This window comes from Podarcis vaucheri (assembly GCF_965113315.1).
Source record: "Podarcis vaucheri genome assembly, chromosome: Z".
NCBI lineage: Eukaryota > Metazoa > Chordata > Lepidosauria > Squamata > Lacertidae > Podarcis > Podarcis vaucheri.
In genome coordinates, this window is record NC_138758.1 from 33244067 (window position 1) to 33271575 (window position 27509).

The window sequence follows — 27509 nt, forward strand, 5'->3', positions numbered from 1 at the left end:
GAGGAGTATCTATGTTTCCTTCAGAAACTTGTTTCAAAAACAAACTCCCTACACTTCTTCAAGAAACCAAGGTGTGCAAGACCAGCAGAAACACTTTAATGTCTGAAACACTTTAATGTCTGTGTGTGATGTGTGTGTTTGGCAGTTACAGGCACATGTTTCAAATCCAGTCCATCCCACAACAGGGAGCTCCAGGAAGAGCAGTAGATGAACACTTGGAAGAAGGGAAAGCCCTTTCCCAGAACAAGAAATACTGCTTTTTGAGAAGAAGAAAAAATCCCTGATCAAAAACCTTAAAGCTGCAGGCCAAGAGAGAAACCGGGGCTTCCTTCTAGCCTAAACGTATGGACGGGGATGCCACAATTTCCGGCGCTTGGACCTCATCTGAAAAAAAAAGTACATGATCATCAGGAAGAAAGAGGATGCAATGTAAAGGACAATGCAGAGGCTCATGTCGACATTGGAGAACCCTATCCCCAGGAAGGAGACAGCTGGCTTCATTTCCTCCTTGGCCAAAGGCTTGTTTTGGTCTTTGGCTAGTAATATGTCCAATACGTGAGATTCAGGATCCAGCTGTCGTTCCAGATTAGGGATCCATTCTTCATTCTTTCTGACGTTTTTCTTATGGGAGTTTTCGTCTCCCTCTTCTTTGGATCCCTCCTCAGTGTAGGTGTAGAGAATGTTGTCGCTGCTGTAGTGCCGCTTCAAAAACTGAAGGACTTGGGCTTCATTCCAGGCATGCAGGCCATTTCTTTTTTCGTGGCAAAGAGGGCAAATGTCTGGTGTCGGCCACTGGAGTTTAGGGAATTTTGGGTCTTCGTTCAAGCCACCTGTCAAGAAGGGGCAGAGAATTAGTTCAGGAGCCCTGCATGAATCACAGAATCATATAATTGTAGAGTTGGAAGGGATCCGAAAGGCCATCTATCCCAACCCCCTGAAATGAAGGAATTGCAACTAAAGTATTCATGCCAGATGGACGGATTACAAACCAAAGAATAAAAAAAGTGAATTTGCTTTACGAATCATTTGTCAAACTGCCAATATAATAATACTGTTGATACAAATTTTTGGTGCAATGACGTTTGGAAGGCTGCAGACAGTTCTGGTGGGCTCACTTTAAAAGGGAGATGGAAATTAAGGGGATGGAGTGACTCCCTTATGAAGCAAGTGGAGACATGAGGAGGGCTCTTGTGCTTGGATCCTGCTTGCAGGTTTCCCATTGGGCCAACAGGTTGGCCACTGTGAGGACAAGATGCTGGACTAGATGGGCCACTGGCCTGATCCAGCAGGCTCTTCTTATGTCTTTATGTTGTTGTTTTTAATCAAAGTCCCACTTTTGGAGCTATGGCTTTCACTCTTTAATACTTGGTGTCCACGCAAGTGGGCCCTGCAGTCCAATAGTGCTGCTTGGAGTGCCTCTTGTTCAAGGTTCCAGTCTGCCATTCTGTTTCCCATGACACTTCCTTCCATTCTCAGTGTGGAGGAACAGATTGCCATGGTTTGTTAGACCACAGCTTCCTGTGACAGCTTGAACTGGGAAATTCTGGTTTAAGCATGGTATACGGACCAGGCATAGTTACTTTTGTGGGTCAGTTAGAATTACTGGATGAATAAATATGTTAATATAAGAGCATAGAACATAAGAGCCTGCTGGATCAGGCCAATGGCCCATCTGGGACAGCATCCTGTTCTTACAGGAGCTGAACAGTTGCCTGTTGGAAGTCAGCTATCAGGAACCAAGTGCTAAAACCTTCTCCCCTCCCACAGTTTTCAACAACTGGGATTTCAGAGGCATTGCTGCCTCTTACTGTGGACAGAGTATAGTCACTGTGACTGGTGAATTTGTCTAATCCTCTCTTAAAGCTATCCAAGTTGATGGCTGTCATTGCCTACTTCGGGAGCAAGTTCTGTAGAAGTACTTTCTTTTCTCTCTACTAAGCCTTCCGACACCAGATGCCCATGAGTTCTAGCATCAGGAGAGAGGGAGAAATATTACAAACTCTTATCATGCTGCTTCTTACTTGTCTTTTCTCTAAACTAAAAGACCCAAGCACTGCAACATTTCCTCATGGGGGAGTCACTCCATTCCCTTGATCATTTGGGTTCCCCTTTTCTGAAAGCCCAAGGAGAGACTGGTCATCTTGGCCCAGTTCTGCTTTCACACCTGCCAGACGGGCGTTCACAACGTTGTGCTTCTCCCAGAGCCACAGCACGGCCTCATCCAGGGTATTCACATCCTTCAGTGACTCCTCAGCCATCTCTTCAAAGTGCTGAGAGCAGGCTCGGCACCCAAAGAAATCCCGAATGTACTTCCTCAGGACCTGCAGCACCACCTGGGGGTTGCCTTCAAAACCTGCAATGAGAGGTGGAAGGCCAGCAAGGCTGAATCAAAACCAAACTCTAAAACAAGCGGTGCCCATCAACATCCACCATCACATTTGGGCTGATTCACCTGCAGCTCAATAAAAATGGGACTACAGGGTGATTTGTCATCCATCATGAAGGAGGACTTGGAAATGTGTGGAATGTGTTGGCAATAATCAAAGTCCACAGGTTCGAAAAGGAACACAAGATATAGATTACATTAACATTTTCAAATATTTTTAAATAATTGGTTGTGAAATTTGAGAGATGCCTTAAGCTAGACAATTAAGGGAAGAGTTTTGGGTGGGTGGGTGTCACACACATATACACACACACAAATATTTTTTTCATTTTTAAATTATTTTTCTTAGCCTTGCTCTGCTTCTCCAGGACCTCCACCTTCTGCAAGAGTCTCTTCCACTGTCAAGTGGCTCCTACCATAAGAAAGTTACTCCTAATGTTGACTTGGAATCTCCTTTCTTTTAATTTCTCCTCATTAGCTTATGCCATAGAAGACAGAATCAGGATTCAAGATGACCATAACTGTTTGAAGAACTGGGTCCAAAGTAACAGAATAAATTTTAATAGGGACAAATGTCAGGTTCTGCACTTAGGTGGGAAGAACCAGCAGCACAAATATCAGATGGGGGACACCCAGCTTGCTAGTAGAACATGTGAAAAAGATCTAGGGGTCCTAGTATGAGTCAACAGTGTGATGCAGCAGCAGCAAAAATAACAAAAAACAAAGCTGAATTCTAGGCTGAATCGACAGAAATATAGCATCCAGATCAAGGGAAATCATAGTACCACTCTATTCTGCCTTGGGTCAGACCCCACCTGGAGTCCTGTGTCCAGGTCTGAGTGCCACAATTTAAGAAGGATATTGGAAATCTCGAACATTTGCAACAGAGGGTGACCAAGATGATCAAGGTCTGGAAACCAAGCCTTAAGAGGAACAGTTGAAGGAGGTGGGTATGTTTAGCCTGGAAAAGAGGAGACTGAGAGGAGATATGATAACCATCTTCAAATATCTAAAAGGCTGTCATATGGACAATGGAGCAAGCTTGATTTCTCCTGCTCTGAAGGGCAGGACTCGAACCAATGGATTCAAGTTACAAGAACTTGACTAAACAAGGAAGAACTTTCCAATAGTAAGAGCTGTTTGACACTGGAACGGACTCCTTTGAGAAATGATAAACTCTCCTTTGTATGCTTTTAAGCAGAGGTTGGATGGCCATCTGTCAGAGGACCTGTCTGTGATGCTTTGGTGGAGGTTCCTGCATTGCAGGGGGTTGGACTAGATGACCCTCAGCATCCTTTCCAACTCTACGATACTATGATTCTGTGATTCATTTAAATCCATTTGATTGGGTCCTACCCCTGTGGAGCATAGAATCATAGAACAAGGAGGAATACAGAATCATAGCAGCAAAGAATTGTATAATCGAAAGGGACTCCCAACTGTCATCCAGTCCCCGGTCTAACACCCTGCAAAGTGGGAATCACAACTAACACATCCCCGACAGGTGGCCAAATTCTGCTTCGAAACTGCCAATGAAGGAGAGTCCACTGCCTTCTGAGGGAGTTCAAAATCTCTCCACAGAGCTGTTTTGCAGTAAGATTTGCAGAAAGATCTTGGGCAGCAAAGCACAGGGCTGGCTCATCTGGATAAATATGGGTGAATTATTCAGAGGGGATTGCTTGGATCACCATTTCTCTGCACCACTCTTGAGGGGTTTAAGGCAGACGGAAAGACTCCACGAAAAAGGCTCCTTCCTTTGACCAGGCAAGGGATGCATCTTGTGTAAACAGCTGCCGTCACCCGCCCCCGAACTGCTGCGATTCAGGGTAACCCTAATCTTTAAAGTGGGCAAGTCCCATCAAAGCCCACCTGCGGCTGGCAGGATTAGGGGGAGAATCCGGCTTTTTAGTAGATGGGATTTAAAAGCAAGCAATAAGGGGGGGGAACACCTCCCAAGACCTAATCCGGCCGCCTGACCCAATTCTTTTGTCGTAAGAAGCGATAAAAAAATGTGGCCTGGTTTCAACGGATGGCAAAGTATGTGGAAGACACACAGAGACATGCAGACCTTCAACTTTCAACCTTCCTCTGGAACGGAAGAGTTGGTAAAGGAAATTCAATAGGGACAAATGTCAGGTTCTGCACTTAGGCAAGAATAACCAGATGCACAAATAAAGCATGGGGAACATCTGGTTTGACAGCAGTACATGTGAGAAAAATTCAGCAGTCCTGTTATGAGCCAAAAGTGTGATGCAGCAGCAAAAAAACTAATGCTATTCTACACTGCATCAATAGTAGAGTCTCAATCAATGAAAGTAATAGTACTATTCTGCCTTGGTCAGACCCCACCTGGAGTCTTGTGTCCACTTAAGGGCACCACAATTTAAGATGTGGTGAAGCTGGAATGTGCGGAAACAAGGACTTATGAGGAACAGTGAAGGGAGCTGTGGATGCTTAGCTTGGAGGACAGGAGACTTAAAGAATATATGATAGCCATCTTCAAATATCTAAAGGATGTCACACAAATATGGAGCAAGCTTCTTTTCTGCTGCTCTGCAGGGGAGGACCCAAACCAGCACATTCAAATGGCAAGAAAGGAGATTCTGACTAGAGGACCTTTCTGACAGTAAAGGCTATTTGACAGTGGAATGGTCTCCCTTGGAAGATGGAGGACTCTTCTTCATTGCGAGTGTTTAAACAGACGTTGGATGGCCATTTGCCATAGATGCTTTCATTAAGATTCCTGTTGAACTAGATGGCCCTTGAGGTCCCTTCCATCTCTACAATTCTACAGTTCTATGATGCTGAATTGCAGCTCTAGCCTGTCATACACTCCTCATCTTTTTATGACGCAGCCTTTTCTGCGACTGAGCCAAATGTTTTTGCAAACATGCTCATCACACGAAGACAGCACTTAGGCAGCTCCCTTACTTTGCTCCTGTGCAAACAAGTGATCCAGCTTTCAGTGCATGGTTGCAAGAAGCAGGGAAGCCAGTGCTTTCCCCAGAACCCCAACACTTTCTGTTGCACTTGAGCTGACTGCTTCTAACTGCAGTGAATGCCCAAAGGATGCCAGACCCGCTCCCCCACTCCTAAAATCAGTCTTCCTCTAACTGGTGCCTTCCAGAGAGGCTTTGGACTACAGCTCCCATCAGCCCCAGCCAGCAATGATGCTGAGGCTGATGAGAGTGGTAGTGCAAAGCATCCCTGGAGAGCTGCCTTAGACTCTCAGAGGGACCAGCCATCTCCTACCTGTGTTGAGCAGGACCTGTGGCCGGACAGCCGCCTGGACAGTCAGCACATGAAAGAGCTTCCAGAAGGAGCAAGGGTATCCCCGCAGCTCTGCCCGGCTGCCCTGACACCCGACCCACTGGATGCGGCTGGGCAGGAACAGCCCAGAGATCTAGAAAAAGCCAGCATGTGTTAAACAAAACTACCAGTATCATCACGCCATTATACAAATCTTTGGAAGACAGTATGCAGTTCTGATCACCTCAACTCAAAAATGGGATTACAGATTTGGAAAAAGTTTGGAAAAGGCCAACCAAAATGATAAAGGGGATGGTACATGTTCCCAAGGAGGAAAGGTTGCACTGTTTGGGACTTCTTAATCTAGAGAAAAGGTTTGTTAAGAGGCAACATGAAAGTTCTTCTACCTCTCACAACACTAGAACTCAAAGACATCCAATGAAGCTGAATGCTGGAAGATTCAGAACAGATAAAACAAAGTCCTATTTGACTGTGGAATTCCTTCCCACATGAGGCACTGAGGACCACCAACTTGGATGTTTTTAAAAGAGGATTCAGCAAATTCATGGAGGGGAGAGTTATCAACGGCTACTAGCCAGGATGGTTATCCAAAGTCAGAGGCAGCAATTTCAGAATCCCAGTTTCTGGAAACCGCAAGAGGGGAGACTGCTCTTGTGCTCAAATCCTGGTATCCCACAGGAAACTGTTGGCCCACTATGAGAACAGGAAGCAGAGCTAGATCGGCCACTGGCCTGATCCAGCAGGCTCTTATTATGTTCATAAATACCTGGACAAGCTGGGATTATTGTAACTGACTGTCATTTCAGCATCTCTTTGAAAGGCTCAAAACACCACCACCGATATCAGCAATAGTGACAAGACCTGTAGATAATTCTGCCAGGAGACCATGATGGACATGTACAATCACCAGGGCAAATTGCTTTGAGGTTTTCTTTCCACAAACAGTGAACTACAAATTTTCTAACCAAAATAAATAAAAATATCAGGTACTGGGAGGTGGTTACACCTCTCTATATCAGATTGCTGGAATCGGAAGTGGGGCAACTGTGTTCATGGTCCAGCTTGAGGGCTTTCAAAGTGGTACCTGGATGACCACTCTGAGCACAGGATGCTGGCCTAGAGGGGCCTTTGGTCTGATTGAATGCAATTAACAAGTTAGAGGGTGTGCAGAGGAGGGCAAGGAGGAGGATCAAGAGCTAGTGGAAACCAAGCCTTAAAAAGGAACAGTTGTGGGAGGTGGCTATGTTTAACCTAGAGGGGACAGAGAGTTGAGATCACAGTCAGCTTCAAATGTTTGACAGGCTGTCACGTGGAAAATGGAGCAAGCTTGTTTTCTGCTGCTTCAGAGGGGATGACTACATGACCCTACATGACTCTTCCAACTCTACAATTCTATGATCCAACTGCCAGGCATTATGGGACACACAGCTAACAAGGACTGTTGAAAATGCTCTTTGTGAAGCAAAGTTGTCAGGCAGCAGTGCATTGGATCACACAACTCCATCCCACATTTGCTATAGCAGCCATTTATGCCAAGAGCTAGTTGGGGCTTACCCGCATCTTGTTGTTGAGCAGATCAAGGATGGCATCATACGGGATTTTGTCCAGTGGGAGGCTGAGTAGCCACACTTGCAAGGTCTCCAGCAACTTCATCACAGGCTGCTGTCCAGGAAACAGCTGCATGAAAGATGAGAAAGTTAACCACATCTTAGAGCTTATTCTCACAGACGGACACTGTCCGCCATCTTTGCTCCTTCTATGAAGATTAAACAGAATTGGAAAAAGTGGTGATGGAAGGCAGTGCACGCATGATCCATGCACTGAAAAAGCGGCAAAAAAGCAGTCCTGCTTACTTTCTACACTAGAAGGCAGATGCAGGAGAGGCCAAACAAGAAGCTGTTCCTTCAAGTAATGAATAATAATTTATGGAACTTGGTGCCTCAAGGTGCAGTGATGACCAGTGTCTTTATTTCTAAGAAAAATATTTATCTTATTTATTTCCTAAAATTTATACACCACTTGAGTGCAAAAAATCATCCCATCCTAAAGCAGATAAAGATAAACCAAGAAAATCAATAGTTTAAAACCTACAAAAAGTTAAAATAATAAAACAGATTAAAATTCACACATTCTAAGCATCTTGGTAGGCTTGTCTAAACAAGAATATTTTTAGCAGGTGCTGAAAAAAATACAGTGAAGACGCCTGCTTGATATCAATAGACAGGGAGTGAGTGACAAAGCATAGCTGCTGCCACACTAAATGATTGAGTTCTGACAAAAGCAGAACAGGTATTATGTAACAATGCCAGTTCTGCCAACTGAAGCAGTCAAGCAGCCCCATGTGGGGCAAGATGATCTCAAAGGTAAACTGGTCCCAAGAGGTTAAGGGCTTTGTATACTAATGGAAACCCCTGGACCCGGTAGCAAATGGACAGCCAGTGCAGATCTCTGAGCAGGGGTGTTATACGCTGACAAGTCCTCACTCCTGTTAGCATCATGCTGCAGCGTTCTGCACTGACTGCAGCCTCTGGGACTGCAGCACAAGGGAAGCCCCACATTGCAGCAATCAATCTAAGAAACCCAATACAGTAAGGCTAAAAATAGGTTAAAACTATAAAATCAGAATACAGCTAAAAAGTCTGCTAGAATAAATAAGTCTTCACAAAGTGCCAAAAGTTCAACAGGAGGAGGAGGTGCTGCCTGACCTCAGGATTTCCGCAAAACCTGGTGCACAATCATGGATGCAGCAGGGGTTCCTGGTGGGTCAAGGAAAAGTGGAGCAACCCACTTGTTTACCACTCAGGGGTTTCTAGATCAGCTTGATCCAAAATTAATGAGACTGAATCTTTTTGAGGATACTAATGTACATATAAGGGACGCGGGTGGTGCTGTGGGCTAAAGCCTCAACGCCTAGGGCTTGCCGATCGAAAGGTCGGCGGTTCGAATCCCCGCGGCGGGGTGCGCTCCCGCTGCTCGGTCCCAGCGCCTGCCCACCTAGCAGTTCGAAAGCACCCCCGGGGGCAAGTAGATAAATAGGTACCGCTTACCAGCGGGAAGGTAAACGGCGTTCCGTGTGCGGCTCTGGCTCGCCAGAGCAGCGATGTCACGCTGGCCACGTGACCCGGAAGTGTCCCCGGACAGCGCTGGCCCCCGGCCAATAGATGTGAGATGGGCGCACAAACCCCACAGTCTGTCAAGACTGGCCCGTTCGGGCAGGGGTACCTTTACCTTTAATGTACATATATTGTCAGAAGAATTTATCTTGGCAGCTTGAATAGTCACTGCTACTCAATGGGACACAGCCCTGAATCTTACATTGGACACTTGGTACCACTTGCTATAGAACAGAGCAATAATAGAGAAAATAACGCATAACTGGAGATTTCAATAAGTAGAACCTCCGGACACTTTAAAAATGACTTGGCTTTCCTTTATGACATATATGTCATAAGGGAAGGCCAAATCATTTTTAAAGTGTCTGGAGGTTCTACTTCTCACTGAAATCAAGTGTGTGTGTGTGTGTGTGTGTGTGTGTGTGTGTGTGTGTGTGTTCAAGACAACTCTTGCCATAAGCCTGGCAAATCTGGAATTGGACTTGATTATTAGATAATGATCTTCCAGCACTGCAGGTTGTTAGACTAGATGAACCCTGGGATCCTTTCCAATTATATTATTCTTTACTGGAACTTTGCTACTTTAACCCCTGTGCAACTGAACTCATTCAATGAGCCTGTTTTATGGCTTTGCTTTCCATCTTCTCATTTTCATCTGTTGCTATAATTGTTCTCTGTTTTATATACATTATAAAATGAAACTTTACAGCAACAACAAAGAGAAAGAGAGAAGGCAAAGAATCAGTTTGATCCTCCTCCCTGTATGTGAAATAAGGAGAGACAGCTTTCAGGCAGCAAAATTCACACCAGATTCCCCACACAAATCTCAAAGAGCACTCAGAAGGCTTCTCAGAGGGAGCAGAAAGGAGCTCAGGTCTTAGGAAGCAGAGTTGCTGCAAGCAGCATTAGCAGCCAAGGAGCTAATCCTGCAATAATCAAAATCCGAAGCCTGAACACTGAGCAAAGATCCCAGCGACTTAGCGATGCTCTGAGTGCTATTCTTTAGAAAAAGCAAGTACAGTATAAGACACCCAGTAATCTGGCATCAGCCCAGCTGTTTTCACACTGAGATATTTAGGCTCAACAAAATGGAGTTAAAATCTTAGGGATAGGGGAGGATAAAGCCCAGGTCACATCAACAGAATGCAGGCTGCAATTCCCACTGCTCTATTGGGAGATAAAGACATGTAGTCTTGATTTCAGAAAATGAATGTCTGGATTTTTCATAGAATCACAGAACTGTAGAGTTGGAAGGGACCCCAAGGATCATGTAGTCCAACCCCCCAGCAATGCAGGAATCACAACTAAAGCATCCCTAACAAATGGCCATTCAACCTCTGCTTAAAAACCTCCAAGGAAGGAGAGACCACCACCTCCTGAGGGAGTTCAAACCATTGTCAAACAGCTCTCACTATCAGAAAGTTCTTCCTAATATTGATTGAAATCTCCTTTCTTGCAATTTGAATCTGTTGGTTCAAGTCCTAACCTCCAGAGCAGGAGAAATAAAGCTTGATGTCATGGACTGGTTAAACACAGAAGAATGGTAGGAAGAACCACTGGAGCCTGGGGGGGGTGATGGTTGGAAAACCATGAGTGGTCAGAGGGAGACTAAGAAGAGAAGGTGTCAGAAGCTGAAGAGGTGACAGGCTTAGTGAGCAGGGAGAGTCTGTGGCAGAGAGTCCAGAGACAGAGGCAGAAGCTGGAACAGGAGGGTGATAGGAGAGAGGCTAAGAGGCAGAGAGGAGTCAGGCTGCTGAAGAGTCATGGGTGTCTCCCCCTCCTGCAGTGACAAACTCCCTACCCGCCAGTCTCCCGGAACCAGAAGAGGCAAGAACCAGGAGTAGCAAAGACAGGCACGCAGGCACAGTCATCTATTGCTTTGAAAAAATTACGGAGAGGAGACATAGGTGGCTGTGGGGAGGCAGGGGCCTTAAGTCTCAGCAACTAATTCATGGGGCAACTAATTCATGTGCTCATTAGGCCTGACATTTTGCCAAGTCTGTGCAGATCCTCTTCTTGCTAATAAAGAGTTAACTACAACATGCACAGTGTGATTTACTGCTGGCTCGCTCCTGCCAGTTGCTCCATCTTCCACGTGACAGCCCTATAGATATTTGAAGATGGCTCTCATATCATATCCTGTAATCTGCTTTATAAAGAAGCCATTTTCCACAACTTTTTTGATTTGCTGCTTTTGCAAGGCAGCAACAAGCAGCCTTGGTTTTAATTTGACCTTTGCGATGGGCTGCAGGGTTGGTGGCTATTAATTCTTCCCCTCCACATAAACACATCAAAGTTTACTTTATTGGATGTTTACTTCGGCTGATGCAGAGTCCTCCATGGGGCCAGATTTATGGTGCTCTTACCAAATGCAATAAAAAAATCAGAAACGTTTACCTTGGCAAACAGTATAACAACATCCTTGAAGGTCTTCAGCTTGGCTCCTTCCAGAGTCTTATGAGTGGCGAGCTCGATCCTGAGCAAGTAATGCAATCCGGACTCAAGGTCAGCCATGTACAACTTGGATCTGGAAAACAGGCAACACACATGGTGAATGGGAATTTTAAAAGGGGAAGATGAGTTGGTTTGCCAGGAAAAAAGCAAAAGCACTGGAGAACTGACATTACCAACATGTCAAAAAGAGGGTTTATCCTTAGCAGTCTGTGCTCTGAGGTTACTGTATTTTCCCACAAGTAACCAATATGTGCTAAGATTCATTCCTTGCCTTAGAAGTGGGGGTCTTCCGCTCTGGAGCAGCAGAAACTGTCTTCCATGTGACAGCACATTAGGTATTTGAAGAGGGCAATTCAAATCTCTTCTCAGTCACCTCTCCTATATGGTAAACATATCCAGCTCCCTAAACAATTGCACATAAGGCTTGGTTTCCAGACCCTTGATCATCTTGGTCACCCTCCTCTGCATGCAGTCCAGCTTGTCAATATCCTTTTTAAATTGTGGCACCCAGAACAGGACACAGTACTCCAGGTGTGGTATGACCAAGGCACAATACAGAGGTGCTATTACTTCCCTTGCTCTGAATGCTATTCTACAGTTGATGCAGCCTAGAATTGTATTAGCTTTTTTTGCTGCTGCATCACACTGTTGGCCCATGTTAAACTTGTGGTCTACAGCATTCTTGGATGGTTTGTGTATACCTGCTTGCTTCAGAGGGCTGATCTCAATGGACAGAAGATTTGCCAGGGCATAAACTGCTTCTTTCACCACAAGCCTCCTGTTGGGTTACTCAGCTGCTCGGAGACGTCCACATTCCTCAAGGCTGGACACAGTCCAGACAGCTATTAGGGTTTTTTAAGGGTTTTTTTAGTGGCTTTTGAAATGTCAGAGTTTCAAAACTTTTGCTGGAGGTCATCCAAGCATAAGCAAGTATCATGGAAATGCTTTCACAATAACCTGGCTCTTAGGCAGAGTTCTGAAATGGTGATGTGCCCTCATCTGCTGCAGGTGCATGAGCAAGGGGGCTACCACCTGCAAGACCTTTCCACTTCATTTCAGTATCAGGCATGCAGAATCACTCTCCCTCTCTCACACACATACATGCCTGGGGAGATCTGCACACCCCAGGCCCTTTTGTATGCTGCATGTCAGGGCAAATACTGACACTACCTCCTCCCTTGCAATAAACAAAGCATGTAAGCAGCAAGTCTTCCTCCCCCCCCCCAAAAAAAAAGTTGGATTATACAAAACTTTGGTGTGACCACATTTGCAACACTGTAGATAGTTCTGATGGCCTCAAAAAGGTTATTGTAAAACTGGAAAGGTTTCAGAAAAGGGCAACCAAAATTATCAAGGGGATGGATTGACTCTCCTATGAGGAAAAGTTGCAGTGTTTGGGACTTTTTAGTTTAGAGAAAAGGCAAGTAAAAGGTGACATGATAGTTTTAAAAATTATGCCTGACATGGTGGATAGAGAAAGGTTTTACACCCTCTCTCATAACAACAGAACTCATGGACATCCAACTAAAGAATATTTGACAGATGTCCATATCTCAGGCCTTTTCATTTCAGGGGGTCTACTCTGAGCAGAGGTGAGCTGTACTCAGCCCTTAGCTGTTTGCCATGAAAGGGGGAGCCCAGCAGCACCACTTACTTGTCAAAGTCTTTCCATTCTTTGATGTCCTGGTTTTCTTCTTGGTTTTGCCTGATGGGTGTTGGTGGAGGTTTTCTTCCGACGCCAGGGAGTGACTTTAAATAGGAAGAAAAGAAAGACCGAAGCGGCTTCAAACTGTGTATGGAAGGACAGTGCAAAAGTTAAGAACAGCTGAAGCTCAACAGGCAGAGAGGAACAACAGTGTATCGACAGAAGACAGAAGCTTCATTGGGCTCAACAGAAATTCTCCTCTGAAGGTTACAGGGGGAAATATTGCCTCTGAGAAAATATATCACTACACAAATTAAGGCATGATGCATATTTTATTACTATCATTATCATTTTTTAAAATTTCTATACCACTCTCAACCTGAAGATCACAGGGCAGTTTACAGTACAAAAACACAAAAGTACATAACATAGTTACAAACAAACTATTGTCCAACAACCCCACACACAGTTTAAAAGGCCAGGAAGAATAAAAATGCTTTTGCCTGGCAGCTAAAGATATGTAATGAAGGCGCCAGGTGAGCCTCCCTAGGAACAGCATCCCACAAACAGGGAGCCACCACAGGAAAGGCCCATTATCATATTGCCAACCTCAGGAACTCTTGTGAAGTGAAGAAGGGCTTCAGATGGTGATTGCAGGGTCTTGGTTGGTTCATATGAGGAGAGGCGGCACTTGAGGTATTGTGGTCCTGAGTCATTTAAGTCTTTATAGGTCAAAACCAGCACTTTCAATTGGGCCTGGAAACCAACTAGCAGCCAGTGCAGTCAGGTCAAGATTGGTGTTACATGCTCAAACTGCCTTGTCCTAGTGAGCAACCAGGCTAGCAAATTCTGCACTAGCTTAAGTTTCAAACCATCTTCAGAAGCAGCCCCACATAAAACATGTTGCAGTAATCTAACCTAGAGGCTTCCAGAGCATAGACAACAGAACTTAGGCTATTCCTGTGCAGATGGGGGTGCAGTTGGGCTACCAGCCAAAGCTGATAAAAGTCACTCTGCGCCACCAACGTCGCCTGAGCTTCAAGCAACAACAATGGATCCAGAAGCACCCACAAGGTGTTTACCCATTCCTTCAGAGGGAGTATAACTCCATCAAGAGCAGGACATCCCCATCCACCCACTCTAGTAAGCTATCCACTAACAGTGCCTCAGTCTTATTGGGATTGAGCTTCAGTTTGTTAGCTCTCCTACAGCATATTACCGAAGCAAGATAACAGACTTCCACTGCCACCCCCGCAGATGCAATGGAGAGTAGAGCTGTGTGTCATCAGCATATTGCAGACAACATACTCCAAAACTCCAGATAACCTCACTCAGCTGTTTTGGGTAGATATTAAACAGCATGAGGGAAAAGATCAAACCCTGAGGAACCTTGAATTGAACGCTGCACGTCCAAAGAGAACTCCCCATGCATCACCTTGTAGAAACGACCATCAAAGTAGGACCAGAACCACTGCAAAGAGAAGCCACCCATCCCTAACTCAGACAGTCACTCCAGAAGGATCCCATGATTAATGGTATCAAAGAGGTCAAGGAAAATTAACAGGGAAACATTTCCCCTGTCTCTCTCCTGACAGAGATCATCATATAGGGTGACCAAAGCAGTTTCGGTGCCATTTTATTAAGGTAGCTGTTTCTAGATCCCGCTTCCCCTCTCCACAATAATCACTGGCAAAAGGTTTATTAGCTGTTCACAAGGCAGGGGGTTGTTTTCAAGAATTTGCACATTTGCAACAGGAAATGTTTACTAATCTCCACACTCTTCTTACATTCAGAAAACTGTAGAGTTGAAAGTGACCCCAAGGGTCATCAAGCCCAACCCCCTGCAATGCAGGAACCACAGCTAAAGCACCACTGACAGATGGCCACCCGACCTCTGCTTAAATGGAAGGAGGGTCCACTAGCTTCCGAGGGAATCCGTTCCACAGTCAAACAGCTCTTACCCTCCTAAAGTTCTTTCTAACGCTTAGTTTTAATCTCCTTTCTTGTCATTTGAATCCATTGGTTTGGGTTTTCCCCTCTGAAGTAGCAGAAAACAAGCTTGCTTTGTCTGTAACAGCTCTTTAAATATTTGAAGATGGCTATCCTTTCTCCTCTTCTCCAAGCTAAATATACCCAGCTCCCTCAACTGTTCCTCATTAGGCTTGGTTTCCAGGCCCTTGATCATCAACTGGACATGGTACTCCAGGTGTGGTCTGACCTAGGCAGAGGAGAGCAGTACTATCACTTTGCTTGATCTGGACACAATACTTCTGCCAATACTAGAATAGCATTAGCTTTTTTTGCTGCTGAATCACACTGTTGACTCGTGTAGTGTGAACTTTGCGGTCTACTAAGACCCCTAGATCCTTTTCACACGGACTGCTGGCAACCCATCTTATATTAGTGCATCAGGTTATTCCTGCCCAAGTGCAGAACCTCACATTTGTCCCTTTTGAAATTCACCACATCACAACTCACCCCCACTCACACTTACATGTTGATTAATCCATGGGATCCATTGGGATAGATCAGGTAAGATGAAGGGACAGAGGTAATGCTGAGCTTCTTGAGAAAAGCCGTGTTGGAATCCAGCACTCGTTTTACCACAATGTTTTCATACTGACTCATGTCCAATATCACCTGGGTGTGGGTAGAAACACACACAGGTTATATGTATGCTGCTGCAAGTTGACCTTTCTCACTGCAAAGAAAGCCAAAGCTTACCCAAAAGATGTAGACATGCTATAGTTCACTCGCCAGAGAGAGACCAGGACGAAGAACCCACACAGTGGGTTTGGACTACATGACCCTGGGGTCTCTTCCAACTCTTACAATACTATGGTTTTATGCAAAACCATTAGCTGGGATTCCTGCATTGCAGGGGGTTGGACTAGATGACCCTGGGTTCCCTTCCAACTCTACAATTCTAGGATTCTATGTTTATATCCCACTCTGCTCAACAGGATTTATCTGCAATGATGCACAGGATTATAGCCTTGAGCGGCTAACCTAACCCCCCATAGGCAAAGGGTGACCTCAATTCCTTGGCCAGTTCTTGGAACAAAATGTCTTAATATAGGGACATAAACCCAAACACAAATCCCAGCTTCTTTCCACTTCCTACTGCCTCAAAACCTTTTATCGTCACGTTTTCTAATGCGATTCTGCATTAATGAGGACCAGAAATGGAAGGTTAAGTCTCAGGTCCCAGTAATAAGGCCAGATATAATGTCATAAACACCCAGCTTGCAGAAAGGGCTCCAGTCCAAAGACACACAAACACTCGTAGCCAGTGACCTTCCTTGCAGTCAATAAGCTTTCCTTAACTCACTGAGGCATTTCAAACACTACAAAAGCTTTTTCTAACATTGGGCACACACAACAGCATGCCTGCCTGCTGCACCCCTTAATGAATTAAGTAATGCATACTCAAACCATGGAACTCCCTCCCACAGGAGTTGAGGCAGTAATGGCCACCAACTTGGATAGCTTTAAAAGAGGATTAGACAAATTCACAGAGGAGAGGGCTATTAATGGCTACCAGCCACAATGGCTGTGCTTTACCTCCACAGTTGGAGGCAGTAATGCTTCTGAATACCAGTTGCTGGAAACCACAGGGAACGTGCTCTTGTGCTTGTGTTCCACACACTGGTTTCCCACAGGCAGCTTGTTGGTCATTGTGAGGACAGGATGCTGGCCTACATCAACCACTGGCCCGATTAGGTAAAGATTACATTACCTCTCGTCCAACATATGAGTCTGCGCTTTCAAAGATGACAGCAGTGTAATGATGAAAGCCTTTATTGAAGAGAGAAAGCATTTCTTCTGGCCTTAAAAAAAAGAGACAACAGTCATTTGACAGGGAATTTAACTGTTTCACAAATGCAGGATCATCTTTCTTGTAATTACCAGTATGCTTTAACAGATCATTCTCTCTCATTCTCTCTCTCTTGACACACACACATACACACAGGTTTATTTCTTTTCTATGTTTTCCATTTTGTCTGGAGGCCTCCTTCAGTCAGTCAGGGAAAGAGGTGAGATTAAACAGAATCCTAGAATTGCAGAGTTGATAGGGACCCAAAGGTCATTTAGTCCGACCCTCTACAATGCAGGAATAAATTAATTTAATAATAAGTAACAATAATTTCTCCTTCACTCTGTGCCACTGCCAAGTCCACTGGAGTCCAAATCAATTGTGAAGTGATACAACCGTGTATTGCATGTAGCAGTGTTATTAATCAACAGTAGAAAGGATTCTGGGAGCTTTGATATCAACAGTTAGCAAACGGTTTGGCAAATTTGTTTGCTTCCCAGGAGTAAAAGAAAGTCTCCTGTTTTTGCCTGGCACCTAAAGATATGTGATGATTGTGCCAGGCGAGAGCATTCCACGAAATGGAAGACTCCACTGAAAAGGCCCTGTCCTCCTCCTGCCCCCCCCCCCCACGGAGGGGGGACACAAAAATGGGCCTCAGGTGATGATTGCAGGGTCTGGGTCAGTTCGTTCAGAGAGGCTGTCCTTGAGGTCCTGGGATCCTGAGTCACATAAGACTTTATGGAGGAGGCAGCTACTGATGGCTACTAGCCACAAGGTCAATGCTCTGCCTCTGCAGTTTGAGGCAGCAATGCTTCTGAATACTAGTTGCTGGCAACCACAGGAGGGGAGAGGGCTCTTATGCTCAAATCCTGCTTGCTGGCTTCCTACAAGCAGCTGCTTAGCCACTGTGATAACAGGATGCTGAACCAGATGGGCCACTGGCCTGATCCAGCAGGCTCTTCTTTGTTTGTAGGTGAAAACCAGCACTTTGAATCAGGCCCAGAAACTAATTGGCAGCCAGTGTAGTCAAGCCAGAATTGGTTTTATATGCTCAGTCCATCTTGCCCCAGTAAGCAACCTTGCTGTTAAATTCTGTCTCAGCTGAAGTTTTAAAACTATATTCAGAGACAGCCCCACCTACTACACATTGCAATAGTCTAATCTCGACATTACCAGAGTGTAGGCTGTCCCTGTCAATACAACTTATTATACTGAATGCAAAATACTCACATGATTGGCTCCAAAGGGGGACAAGCAGGAGGTTTTGTTTCCCGGGAGTGATTCTGCAGGAAGTCGATCATGGTCTGACGAACTGTCTGAACTTCCCGATCAGAGCCTGCTAAGGAGAGAGAACAACAATGAATCATAGATTTCTAGAGCTGGAAATGTTCCCAAGGGTCATCTAGTCCAACCCCCTGCAATACAACAACAAGACACCTCCATGCAGATTCCTAACATACTTTGTTCCTCCCCCTGATGACAAGCAGAATGGATCCATTTACAACTTTCCTCTGATCTGGTACAGGAGGCACACAGAATTAAGGCACTTAGGTGCCTTAATCACTCAATGCCACCTGGTGTCTCTGAGCAGAAGATCTGGAGGTGGCTACATCTGCCCAAGAAGACCCTGTCAAGAGTCCAACACAAGAAACCCTATTTCAACATTAACCTATGACAGTGGTTTTCAACCGGTGGCCTCTGTTCCTCTTTCCTTCCCTCCCTCCTCTAATGCCCTCTCATGTCTCTGCCTCCCAAAGGCTTGCACGGCTGTTTATTGCAGCAGCCCTGGCTACAACCTCAGCTGCCAAATGGTGCCTTTGGGGCTGGTCAGGAGGTGATGGTTGCCAGGAGCTAAGGCGGCCTCGGAGTGAGCAAGCAAGTGGGCAAGGAAGCCCAGTCAGTCCACCAGCAGGACTCCCAAGGAGAGGGGAGAGGCTGAGGGAACACTCCACAAGGAAGGGTGTTCAAGAAAGGGTAAGAGGCTGCCAGCTCTGCAGGCAACGGGTGACATAACTCGGCTCCTGAGCCCCACAGGGTTGCCACAGAAAGAATGTAGCTGGTCAAGGGAGACAAGGACTCAAAAAGGTTGAAAACCTCTGACCTTTGAGATCACATTAACCTATGAGATCACCTTACTCCACATGTGCCCACTCGACCATTTTGATCAGTGGAACTGGTGCTACTACTATAGGTGCCACATAATAACCATTCTGCATTTGTAAGGTCTTGATCATATAGTGTGGCAGCACCTGCACTTTGGAACTTCCTGCCTATTGATATCAAGAAGGTGCCTTTACTGTACAGTTTTCAACACCTGCTCAAAACATTCTCATTTAGACAAAGCTGTCCAGATGTTCAAAAAGTTGATGTGGATTTTAATCTGTTTCGGTATTCTAACTTCTGTATGTTTTAAAGTATTGTACATTTTTATTGATTTTCTTGTTTTATCTTTTTATAAACCAATCTGAGGGGTTTTTTCAATCAAGTGGTAAATAAATTTAATGAAATCATAATAACCATCTTTTACTTATCAGGCTTTGATGATTACTGCTTGAGCATGTGTTTTAAATGTTATGGGCTTAAACTAAGTTTTCTCTTAAGCCAACTTAAGTATCCTTTAGTCTTTTGATACAGGAGTCCTCAGTGCTACTGCTTTGAGCACATTTTCTAGAGAATTGCTCTTACCATGGTGGTTTTCTCCTGTTGTGAAGTCTTTGGCAAAAGCCCTGAAATACTGGAAGAGAAAAGAGAGGAGGGTTTTATTAGAATAGCCACCATCACTGCTCATAATAAACAGAAGAACGTAAGAAGATCCTGCTGGATCAGGCCAATGGCCCATTTAGTCCACCATCCTGTGGCTGAACAGTTCTTGTGGGAAGCCTGCACAAGAGCACTCTCCCCACTCCTATGTTTTCCAGCAATTGGTATTCAGAGTATGGTTACCAGATTTTTTTCAAGGAATCTGGGGACACTCTTTTTTCATGCTTTAATTTAGGAAAAGGATGCCCAGAGTTCTTGACATTTTTTTAGTGGGGGGGACCCCAAAGTTGTCGATCGCACACCTCGACACAAGGCAGGCAGAGAAGCCCATCTACAACACACAAACTCCAAAAAAAGAGGGGGGGGAGAGAGATTGAGTAAAGGCGCTCACTGGTCTTGGGAAAACACGCATTCAAACACACACACAAGGCACCGGCTTCCCATAACCGGGAGACCGCTGGAGGGCGAGTGCAGTCTCTATGGAGATTTAACTGGCGTGGTAGTGTCTCGTTACCAGAGGTGGACAAACAGCGGACTCACACACAGCCCTCCTCACAAAAGAGAGGCTGCTGGTGCTGGAGGAGGCGCAGAGGGAGGGAGGGAGGGAGGTTGGCTGGAACATTCACGTGGCTGGGACCTCAGGTGCTGCTCGCTGCCATGGCACCCGCCATGTTGCCTCGCCAGAAGTCCCCAGGCATAAATACGGGGACATTCCGGGGACAGATTTTGTCCTGGGACAGATTGGTGAATCCGGGGACTGTCCCTGGGAACCAGGGACGTCTGGTAACCCTAATTTCAGAGGCAAAACCCAAACGCTGCAAACTTTCATCATAGGAGAATCACTCCATCCCCTGGACAATTTGATTGCAATCATGTCAAGCACCTCTAGAGCAGCTCAGCTCATTAGACACCAAGTCTTAAAAAAAAAAAAGCAACCTTGAAGCCTTTTAAAATTGTAACTTGCAGGAGAATCACTCCCGATCATCATTCCTCAAGACATCCAAATGCAAATGAACCGCCTTGTGAATTTTTGCATGTTGAAGCTGGTTAGGTAAACCTGGCAAATGAGAGGATGAGTCTTTGCACACTCATTTGCCCCCCCCCCCAAACTTCCCTGGAAAAATATCCTCTTGCAAATCTCCCCCTCCCTCATGGCTTGCCCAGTTGGGCAACTTCTGAGAACAGGATGGAGGACTAGATGGGTTAATGGCCTTGATCCAGCAAGGCTCTCCTTATGTTCACTTGGGGAGCCCTAATGACTGGCTTAAGGATCAAACTGTTACCACAGCTTGTAGATTCAAAAGGGGGGGGGTGAGAACTCACAAACATCCCAGTCTGTTTAACTGAGTGGAATAAGCAGAAATGTTTCTAGGCATGTGTGTTCCTGGAGTCACTTACCCTAAAAGTGGGATAGTACTGAACCCCATAGTCTTTGCAGGTCTCGTAGTTCACCTCATCCCCGCAGTCCAGCACCCCAATTCTGATGGCAGGTTCCCACTCTGAAAGGAAACAGGCAAAGACTTATTCCTGCATTTCCAGGAAGCAACCACACTCCATTTCCCCTAAAGACCCTTGAATGAAACGCATAACCACTTGGGACCAGTTTACCTATGGGTTGGAATATATGATCCTAGGGTTCTCTTCCAACTTTACAATTCTAAAATGAGCCAATGTGACAGTAACATTTTATGGCGCTCCAGGCAATCGGCTTAATCTCTCCCACTGGAGAAGGCAAAGGCTACAAGACTCATTGAGTCAAAATCCCCTCAAATTCTCAAGTTGCATACATCAGACATGGCACAGTTAATACCCTCCTCTGTCAGTGCAGCAAATGGCAAGTCACAAATGGTGGGGTGAAGAAAAAAAGCTGCTGGAGGTGCTCCTGGGTTTCTAGGTGAACCAGAAGCAAAGCTCAACAGACTTAATATTGTCCCAGCAGACAAGTTGTGACATGATAATCTGCACAGGAGGAATTAGATGGTCTCGGGAAGAATGGGCAGAGGTGTCCACCACTCTAAACTCTGCCAATTCCAGCAGTCATAAAATCCAGATTTCTCTAACTGGTGTACAATCTGGCAATGAGAACCTAATTGTTCTGGTTTTATTATCTCTTTGCCATCAACAATGATCCTGTAAGGTAGGTCAAGCTGAGAGTTCCTGACCAGAAATCACCTAGCAAAGCTTCATGGCTTGAGCAGAGAACTGAACCCAGGTCTAACTTGTGAAAACCCCAACCACTGTATCACCACCTGCTGAGGAGTGAAATCTGGCCAAATATCAGAGGTGTGCGAATCAATGAAAAATGACAAAGCATTGTAGCCAATTACAGATTTCACTTTGAGGTCCAAGGGCCTCTGGTTGTATGCATGCATTTGAGCCCACCCAAACAAGAACCTGAACTTCTCGTTTTTGAGGATACAATGTTGCCAATAGTAGCTCGAACAGTAATTGCAACTCAATGGAAAACAGCTCCAAATCTTACACTGGACAGTTGATAGAATACCTGGAATAGAGGTATAATGGAGAAAATGATGCATAATTTTATATCAATAAGGATTAGAACCTCCAGATACTTCGCATGATTTGGCCTTGTTTTATGACATATTATAGTGGAAGCATAATTTTCAAGGCAACCCTTGTCCCAAGCTTGGCAAATCTAGAATTAGATCATGTTGATATTCCTGCAGTTCAGGGGATTTGATTAGATGACCAATGGGATCCCTTCCAATTCTATTATTCTTTAGTGGGACTTTATTACTTTAACCCATATGCAACTGTACTTATTCTAAATTCCTATTTTCTAGTTGTTTGTTTTTCATCCTTTAATTTCCCCCTGTTATAATTGTTCTGTCTGTTTTATAGACATTATAAACTGAAATTTTAAAGAATTTTACACTAAAAAAGAACCTGAATTTTTCTTTGTTAGCTTAAACACCACTAAAATCCAAGGATCTTCTAGGGAACTTGCCCTTTCGAGTTTGGTGAAAATGTGTGTTCCTAACATTATGAGCCAAGCATTCTGTTCTTGCTACATAATGAGATGGGTAGGTTTTCACAGAGTGGGGAAAAGGTAAACTGTAAAACTTTTTTCCATATAGTGTTGGGATGGGCCTAATCCTCCCAACCAGACACAATAAGACCTTTTTGAGCCTGAGGACTGCATCTCCTCACTGCAGCCCCTTCAGGGGTCACCCATAAACCAAAGAGAGGGAGCTGCCACCCACAAAGTCACTTTGACAAAGACAAACACAAAACACACACACACAAACTGCAAGTCTTTGGATGCTTGGGGTTTATAGAAGTTTTTCTTAGAGAAAACAAGATTTTTTAAAAAAGGAAAAGGAAAACACCCATTTATAAAATTATACATGGCCTGGAGAAAGTGGGTTGAGAAAAGTTTTTCTCCCTCTCTCATAACACTAGAAATGTGTTGGCATCCAGTGAAGCTGAATATTGGAAGAGAACAGAAAAAAGAAAGTTCTTCTTAGTTAAATTGTGCAGGGAGGCAGTGCAGGTGGCAGTGATGGAAACCAACCTAGATGGCTTGAGAAGAGAGGACTTCTGATGTGATGGCTATGCTATGGCTACACTGCCCCTATGCAGGCTTCTGAATAGCAGATGCTAGAATCCACAGGAGGGGTGAGGACTTGTGTGTTCAAATCCTGCTTGCTGGTTTCCCACAGGCAACAGTTCAGCCACTAGGAGAAGAGGATGCTGGACTAGATGGGCCATTGGCATGATCCAGCAGACTCTTCTTATGTTATGTTTCAGAAAAGGGACAAGTGAAAATATGGAAGCTTCACCAGCCCAGGGGAAGGACTCTCCTTCGTTATAGGTTTTTAAGCAGAAGCTGGATGGTCATCTGTCAGAGATGCTTGTGATTTCTGCATTGCACGGGGTTGGGCTAGATTATCCTTTGGGGTCTCTTCCAACTCTAAAATTCTATGAGTCTATGAAACTTGCTGAAGAAATGCCTCCTTCCCTTGACTTTTATTTTCCTTTGGAAAAGCTGCCACACTGACAGCTGAGCAGACACCAGGCTAGCTACCAACACCCCAGAGCAGATGGGGGAGCGTTCAGGCAGCCACACAATAGCCACCAAGCCACATTTGTCCCAGGAAACACAAGCACAGAAAGTTTGGCTTGGGGTGATCTGCCTCATTCATGATTCAGCACTGCACTCCCCTTCCCCACCTGTCTCCTCAGGCCTCAAGCAGAAAATGAGCCAGGGGCATCACAAAACCAATGCAAATGGCTCGCCTCCCAACAATGCCAGCCCATCTCCAAACAAATACTTGGTTAAGTGCAGCAGCTGGGAGATGGGTTGCTCAGCCTTCAACAAAGGGAGGGGGGTGGAAGAAGGCAGCCATGCTTCAGTTCACCCTCCCAGCCTTTTCACAGGCTCATAGTTATGTTGCAGGCTAGAGAGTTAGATCACAGAAGAGTTGGACAGAACCCCAAGGATCATCCAGCCCACCTCCTACAATGCAGGAATCACAACGATAACATCTAACTTCTGGAATCTAACTTCTGTTAGTCAGCACAAGCTATGTTACAACAGCAAACATATCAACAAAAATCAAGCACACCTAAATGCTAAAGTTGGGAGATGGATTAACATGATTCATTTGTCATGGAGCAATGTAGACAGCCAGCTGTTTGCTTACGGCAGAATCCCAGGCACGTGTACTCTGAAGTAAGCTCCACAGAGTTGAAAATCCATATAAACTAACCCTAACTGGCACATAGTTATCTATAAAACTTGCTCCCAAAGGAGGCACTGACCACCAGCTTGAATGGCTTTAAAAGAGGACTGGGAAAATTCATGGAGCAGAGGGACAACAATGGCTACTAGCCATGATGGCTATGCCTCCACAGTCGGCAGCAGTAATGCTTCTGAATATCAGTTGCTGGAAGTCACAAGAAGAGAGTGTGCTTTTGTGCGCAAATCTTGTTTGCTGCCTTCCCACAGGAAATTAATTGCTTGGCCACTGTGATTCTGGACTGGTGTAATCCAGCAGGCTCTTCCTATACTCTTATGTTCTAATAAAAATCAAGCAAACCTAAGATGGCTTAACATGATTTATTTGTCACAGAGCAAAAACAATGCTATGTCACATATCCAATCAATTGTTTGCTTATGGCACAATCCTAGGACACGTACTCAGAAGCAAGCTGCACAGAGTTTAGAGACCATATATGCAAAAATGAGGCAGGTGAACTACAAACAAGCTTTAACAATGTGAAGCTGAAATTCAATTGACCCCCAAACCTCAATTGCCTCTCAGCCAGTAGTGTCTCGGAGGGGAGTGTCAAAGCAGGGGCCCCATCACCAAGAAGGACCTCCCACATATGAGCATACCACAATCCTGAGTTGGAATAGCCAAAACAAAAGGTGTATATGGGAATAGGTCTCGCAGGTATCCAGGCCTCAAATTGCATATATAGCTTTGTAAACCAATACAAGTAACCTGAAGTGTGCTCAGTAACACATTGACAGCCTGCGTCACCCTTTCAGGATTGGCACTGTGTGTTCATAGCAGGTCAGCTTCAGGTAAACTACATAAAAGGACAGCTCCAGGTAAAGCACATAATAGTAATCCGATCTCAAAGCTAGCAGCATACCTGGCAAGGCTCTCTCAATCCAAGGACAGTGATAGCCAGCAAACTATATTTTGAGGAAAATTTTAAATTCCTTGACAACTACCCTTGGAGGTATGTCGGTTCTGTCACCATGATGTGCACACAGAGAATATGATATACTTTCATGCTGCAAAGACCAAGTTCTGAACTCTTGAGGTTACCAACAACAAAAACTTGAAAGCACAAAAACAATGATCTCTATAGCCACAGCAGGCACTGCAACTTTCCAACAGCTTGACCTCACTCTTCCATTGTCTCACAAGACAGACAAATACCAACAACTTCAAGATTTAACTATCTGGAACCCCTATTGTTTACTGGAGAAGCTATTTTGGTCAACCCAGTAAAGAATTTATTATTATTATTTTTCCAGCATCTGCACACAGCCACCCTGGAGAACATTTAAACTGGGAAGAAACACAAAATCACTTTGGAATGGCCTTCAGTTTTACACCCTTATTGCCTACCTGGCATGCAGAAAGACATGGGCTCTTCTTGTGTTCTCATGTTTTAAACTAGATTTGGGCTGTATACACACCATACATGTAAACCACATGTAAACCCCCAAAGGATTCTGGGAACCACAGTTTATCCCTCCCAGAGCTACAATCCCCAGTGCTTTTAATAAACTACAATTCTCAGAATTCTTTGGCCATATGCTTTAAATGTCTGATGTTTCTTGGTCCAGACAGCTCTCTCAGCAGACAGTTTTGCCTTCTGCATAATGACATCCTATGCAGAATTTAGAGAGCTGCAACCTCTGTGGTTACTAGCCATGATGGCTATGCTCTACCTCCACCATCAGCAAGGCTTCTGAATACCAGTTGTTGGGAACTGCAGGAGCAGAGTGTGTTCTTGTGCTCAATTCCTGCTTGTGAGTTTCCCACTGGAGCATCTTGTTGGCCACTGTGAAGACAGCATGCTTTTCTTATGACAGAAGTCTGCTGAGCTGGTTTGGGCAGGGTATGTACTCAGTTAAGCTTTTAAAAGTGGTAATCACAACATCCTCAGCTGGGAAGCCCCAGGGGAAGGTGGATAACTTCACTGCTTTCTTTCTCACACCCTCAACCAGGAGCTGGAGGAGAATTTCTCATGGTAGAGCCATCAGGAAGCTGAGAAATGAGAAGGGCTGGGGGGTAAAGAATGGCTCCTCACCAGGTCTCATATAGGACAAGAGAAGACTACAATTGTTGAAGCTATACACTGTCCTCCTCCAGTTCGCTGGCAATGTCTTCTCAATTTGGACAGAGGCCATCATCACTGGCATCATCTCAGTCCTAGAAATGGATCTAAGATTCGCAAACAAGTCAACTATGGTGGCCTCTCTGTCAGCCATTTAGAACCTGCAGCAATAAACCCTGATCTGTTACATCTTCCAATTAATATGCCAAATGCATTCAGTTGTAGCCCTGGAGAAACAAGAACTCTGCAAAGAAAGCTGCCTTGAATCCCTTCAGACTATAAACAGCTGCACACTGCTCTGTTATCTAGATATATCTAGATCTGTATATCTATATATACATACATTTGGTAAGTAGCAATAAGCAAAATAAAAGACCGGTTTGTTGTCAGCTGTAGCCGTCTGACCAGCCTTCCACAACCTGCGGGCCCCTCCAAGATGTTCTGGACTCTACCAAGCACCAACTTGGGGAAGGACTGGCGGAGGAAGCGCCAGGTTTGAATCCCACCCCTATGCACTCTTCTCACTTTGGCCTACCTCATAGGGCTGCTGTGAAGATAAAAAGGCTCAAACACTTCCCTCCCAAACATCCTTCTCCTCCACCACCAACAATGATGCTCACTAGAGTGGCCCCTGCACCAGCCACTCTCCTCCACCACCACCTCACAGCATAACCTGCTTCTCTAAGGGTCCAGTGGGAGCCAATGGTCGCGTTCTGTGCTACACCAGGGTTCAAATGCACACCCCTCCCCCTACTCAGCCATGAAGCTAATGGGGAGAAGATAAATGCATAATAAATAAGGCAGAGAGAGTAATGGGGAAGGGGAGGGGCGCGCCCCAATATATTAGGGGCCCCGTCCTCTTAGCTCGCTCACCGCGGACGTCCCCGGCCAGCGCCTTCCACGTGGGCGCGAACGCGACGCAGTGCCCGCAGGCCGAGGAGTAGAACTGCACGAGCCAGGCCGAGGGCGAGCCCCGCAGAACCTTCCGCACTGTCGCGGCCTCTAGCACCCACACCGGGTCCGTGCCCGCCTGGTACAGCCGCGCCCTGACGGGAACCACAGCAATCATCATCGACGCCGCCAAGAGCACACGCCATAGCGGCAATACCTCTTGCCACCACCCCCATCGCCGGCGCCCGTAGCCGCCGCCGCCACCAGCCTCCATGACCGGGTGAGCCTGGCTGCTAGGCCGCCCTTAGCAACGGACAGCCTGCCTTGGAAACAGGTCTGGTGAGGACC

The 27509-nt window shown here is 45.4% G+C and overlaps 1 protein-coding gene across 2 annotated transcripts; it reads right to left on the reverse strand.

Annotated features, from left to right (window-relative positions):
• Positions 1 to 94: 94 nt before the first annotated feature.
• QSOX2 (quiescin sulfhydryl oxidase 2) lies at positions 95 to 27509 on the reverse strand. Of its 2 annotated transcripts, none has more exons than XM_082208579.1 (12): positions 27144 to 27509; positions 20844 to 20944; positions 19371 to 19419; positions 17916 to 18021; positions 16608 to 16698; positions 15363 to 15508; positions 12878 to 13012; positions 11167 to 11296; positions 7211 to 7333; positions 5639 to 5789; positions 2165 to 2353; positions 95 to 830 (listed from the first exon to the last, which is right to left on the reverse strand). In XM_082208579.1, the coding sequence occupies exons 1-12, from the start codon at positions 27433 to 27435 to the stop codon at positions 337 to 339; spliced, it is 2007 nt and encodes a 668-aa protein (XP_082064705.1). In that variant the 5' UTR covers positions 27436 to 27509; the 3' UTR covers positions 95 to 336. The 2 variants fall into 2 exon arrangements, with proteins under 2 accessions (XP_082064705.1, XP_082064704.1); XM_082208578.1 differs by having other exon boundaries at positions 17916 to 18024.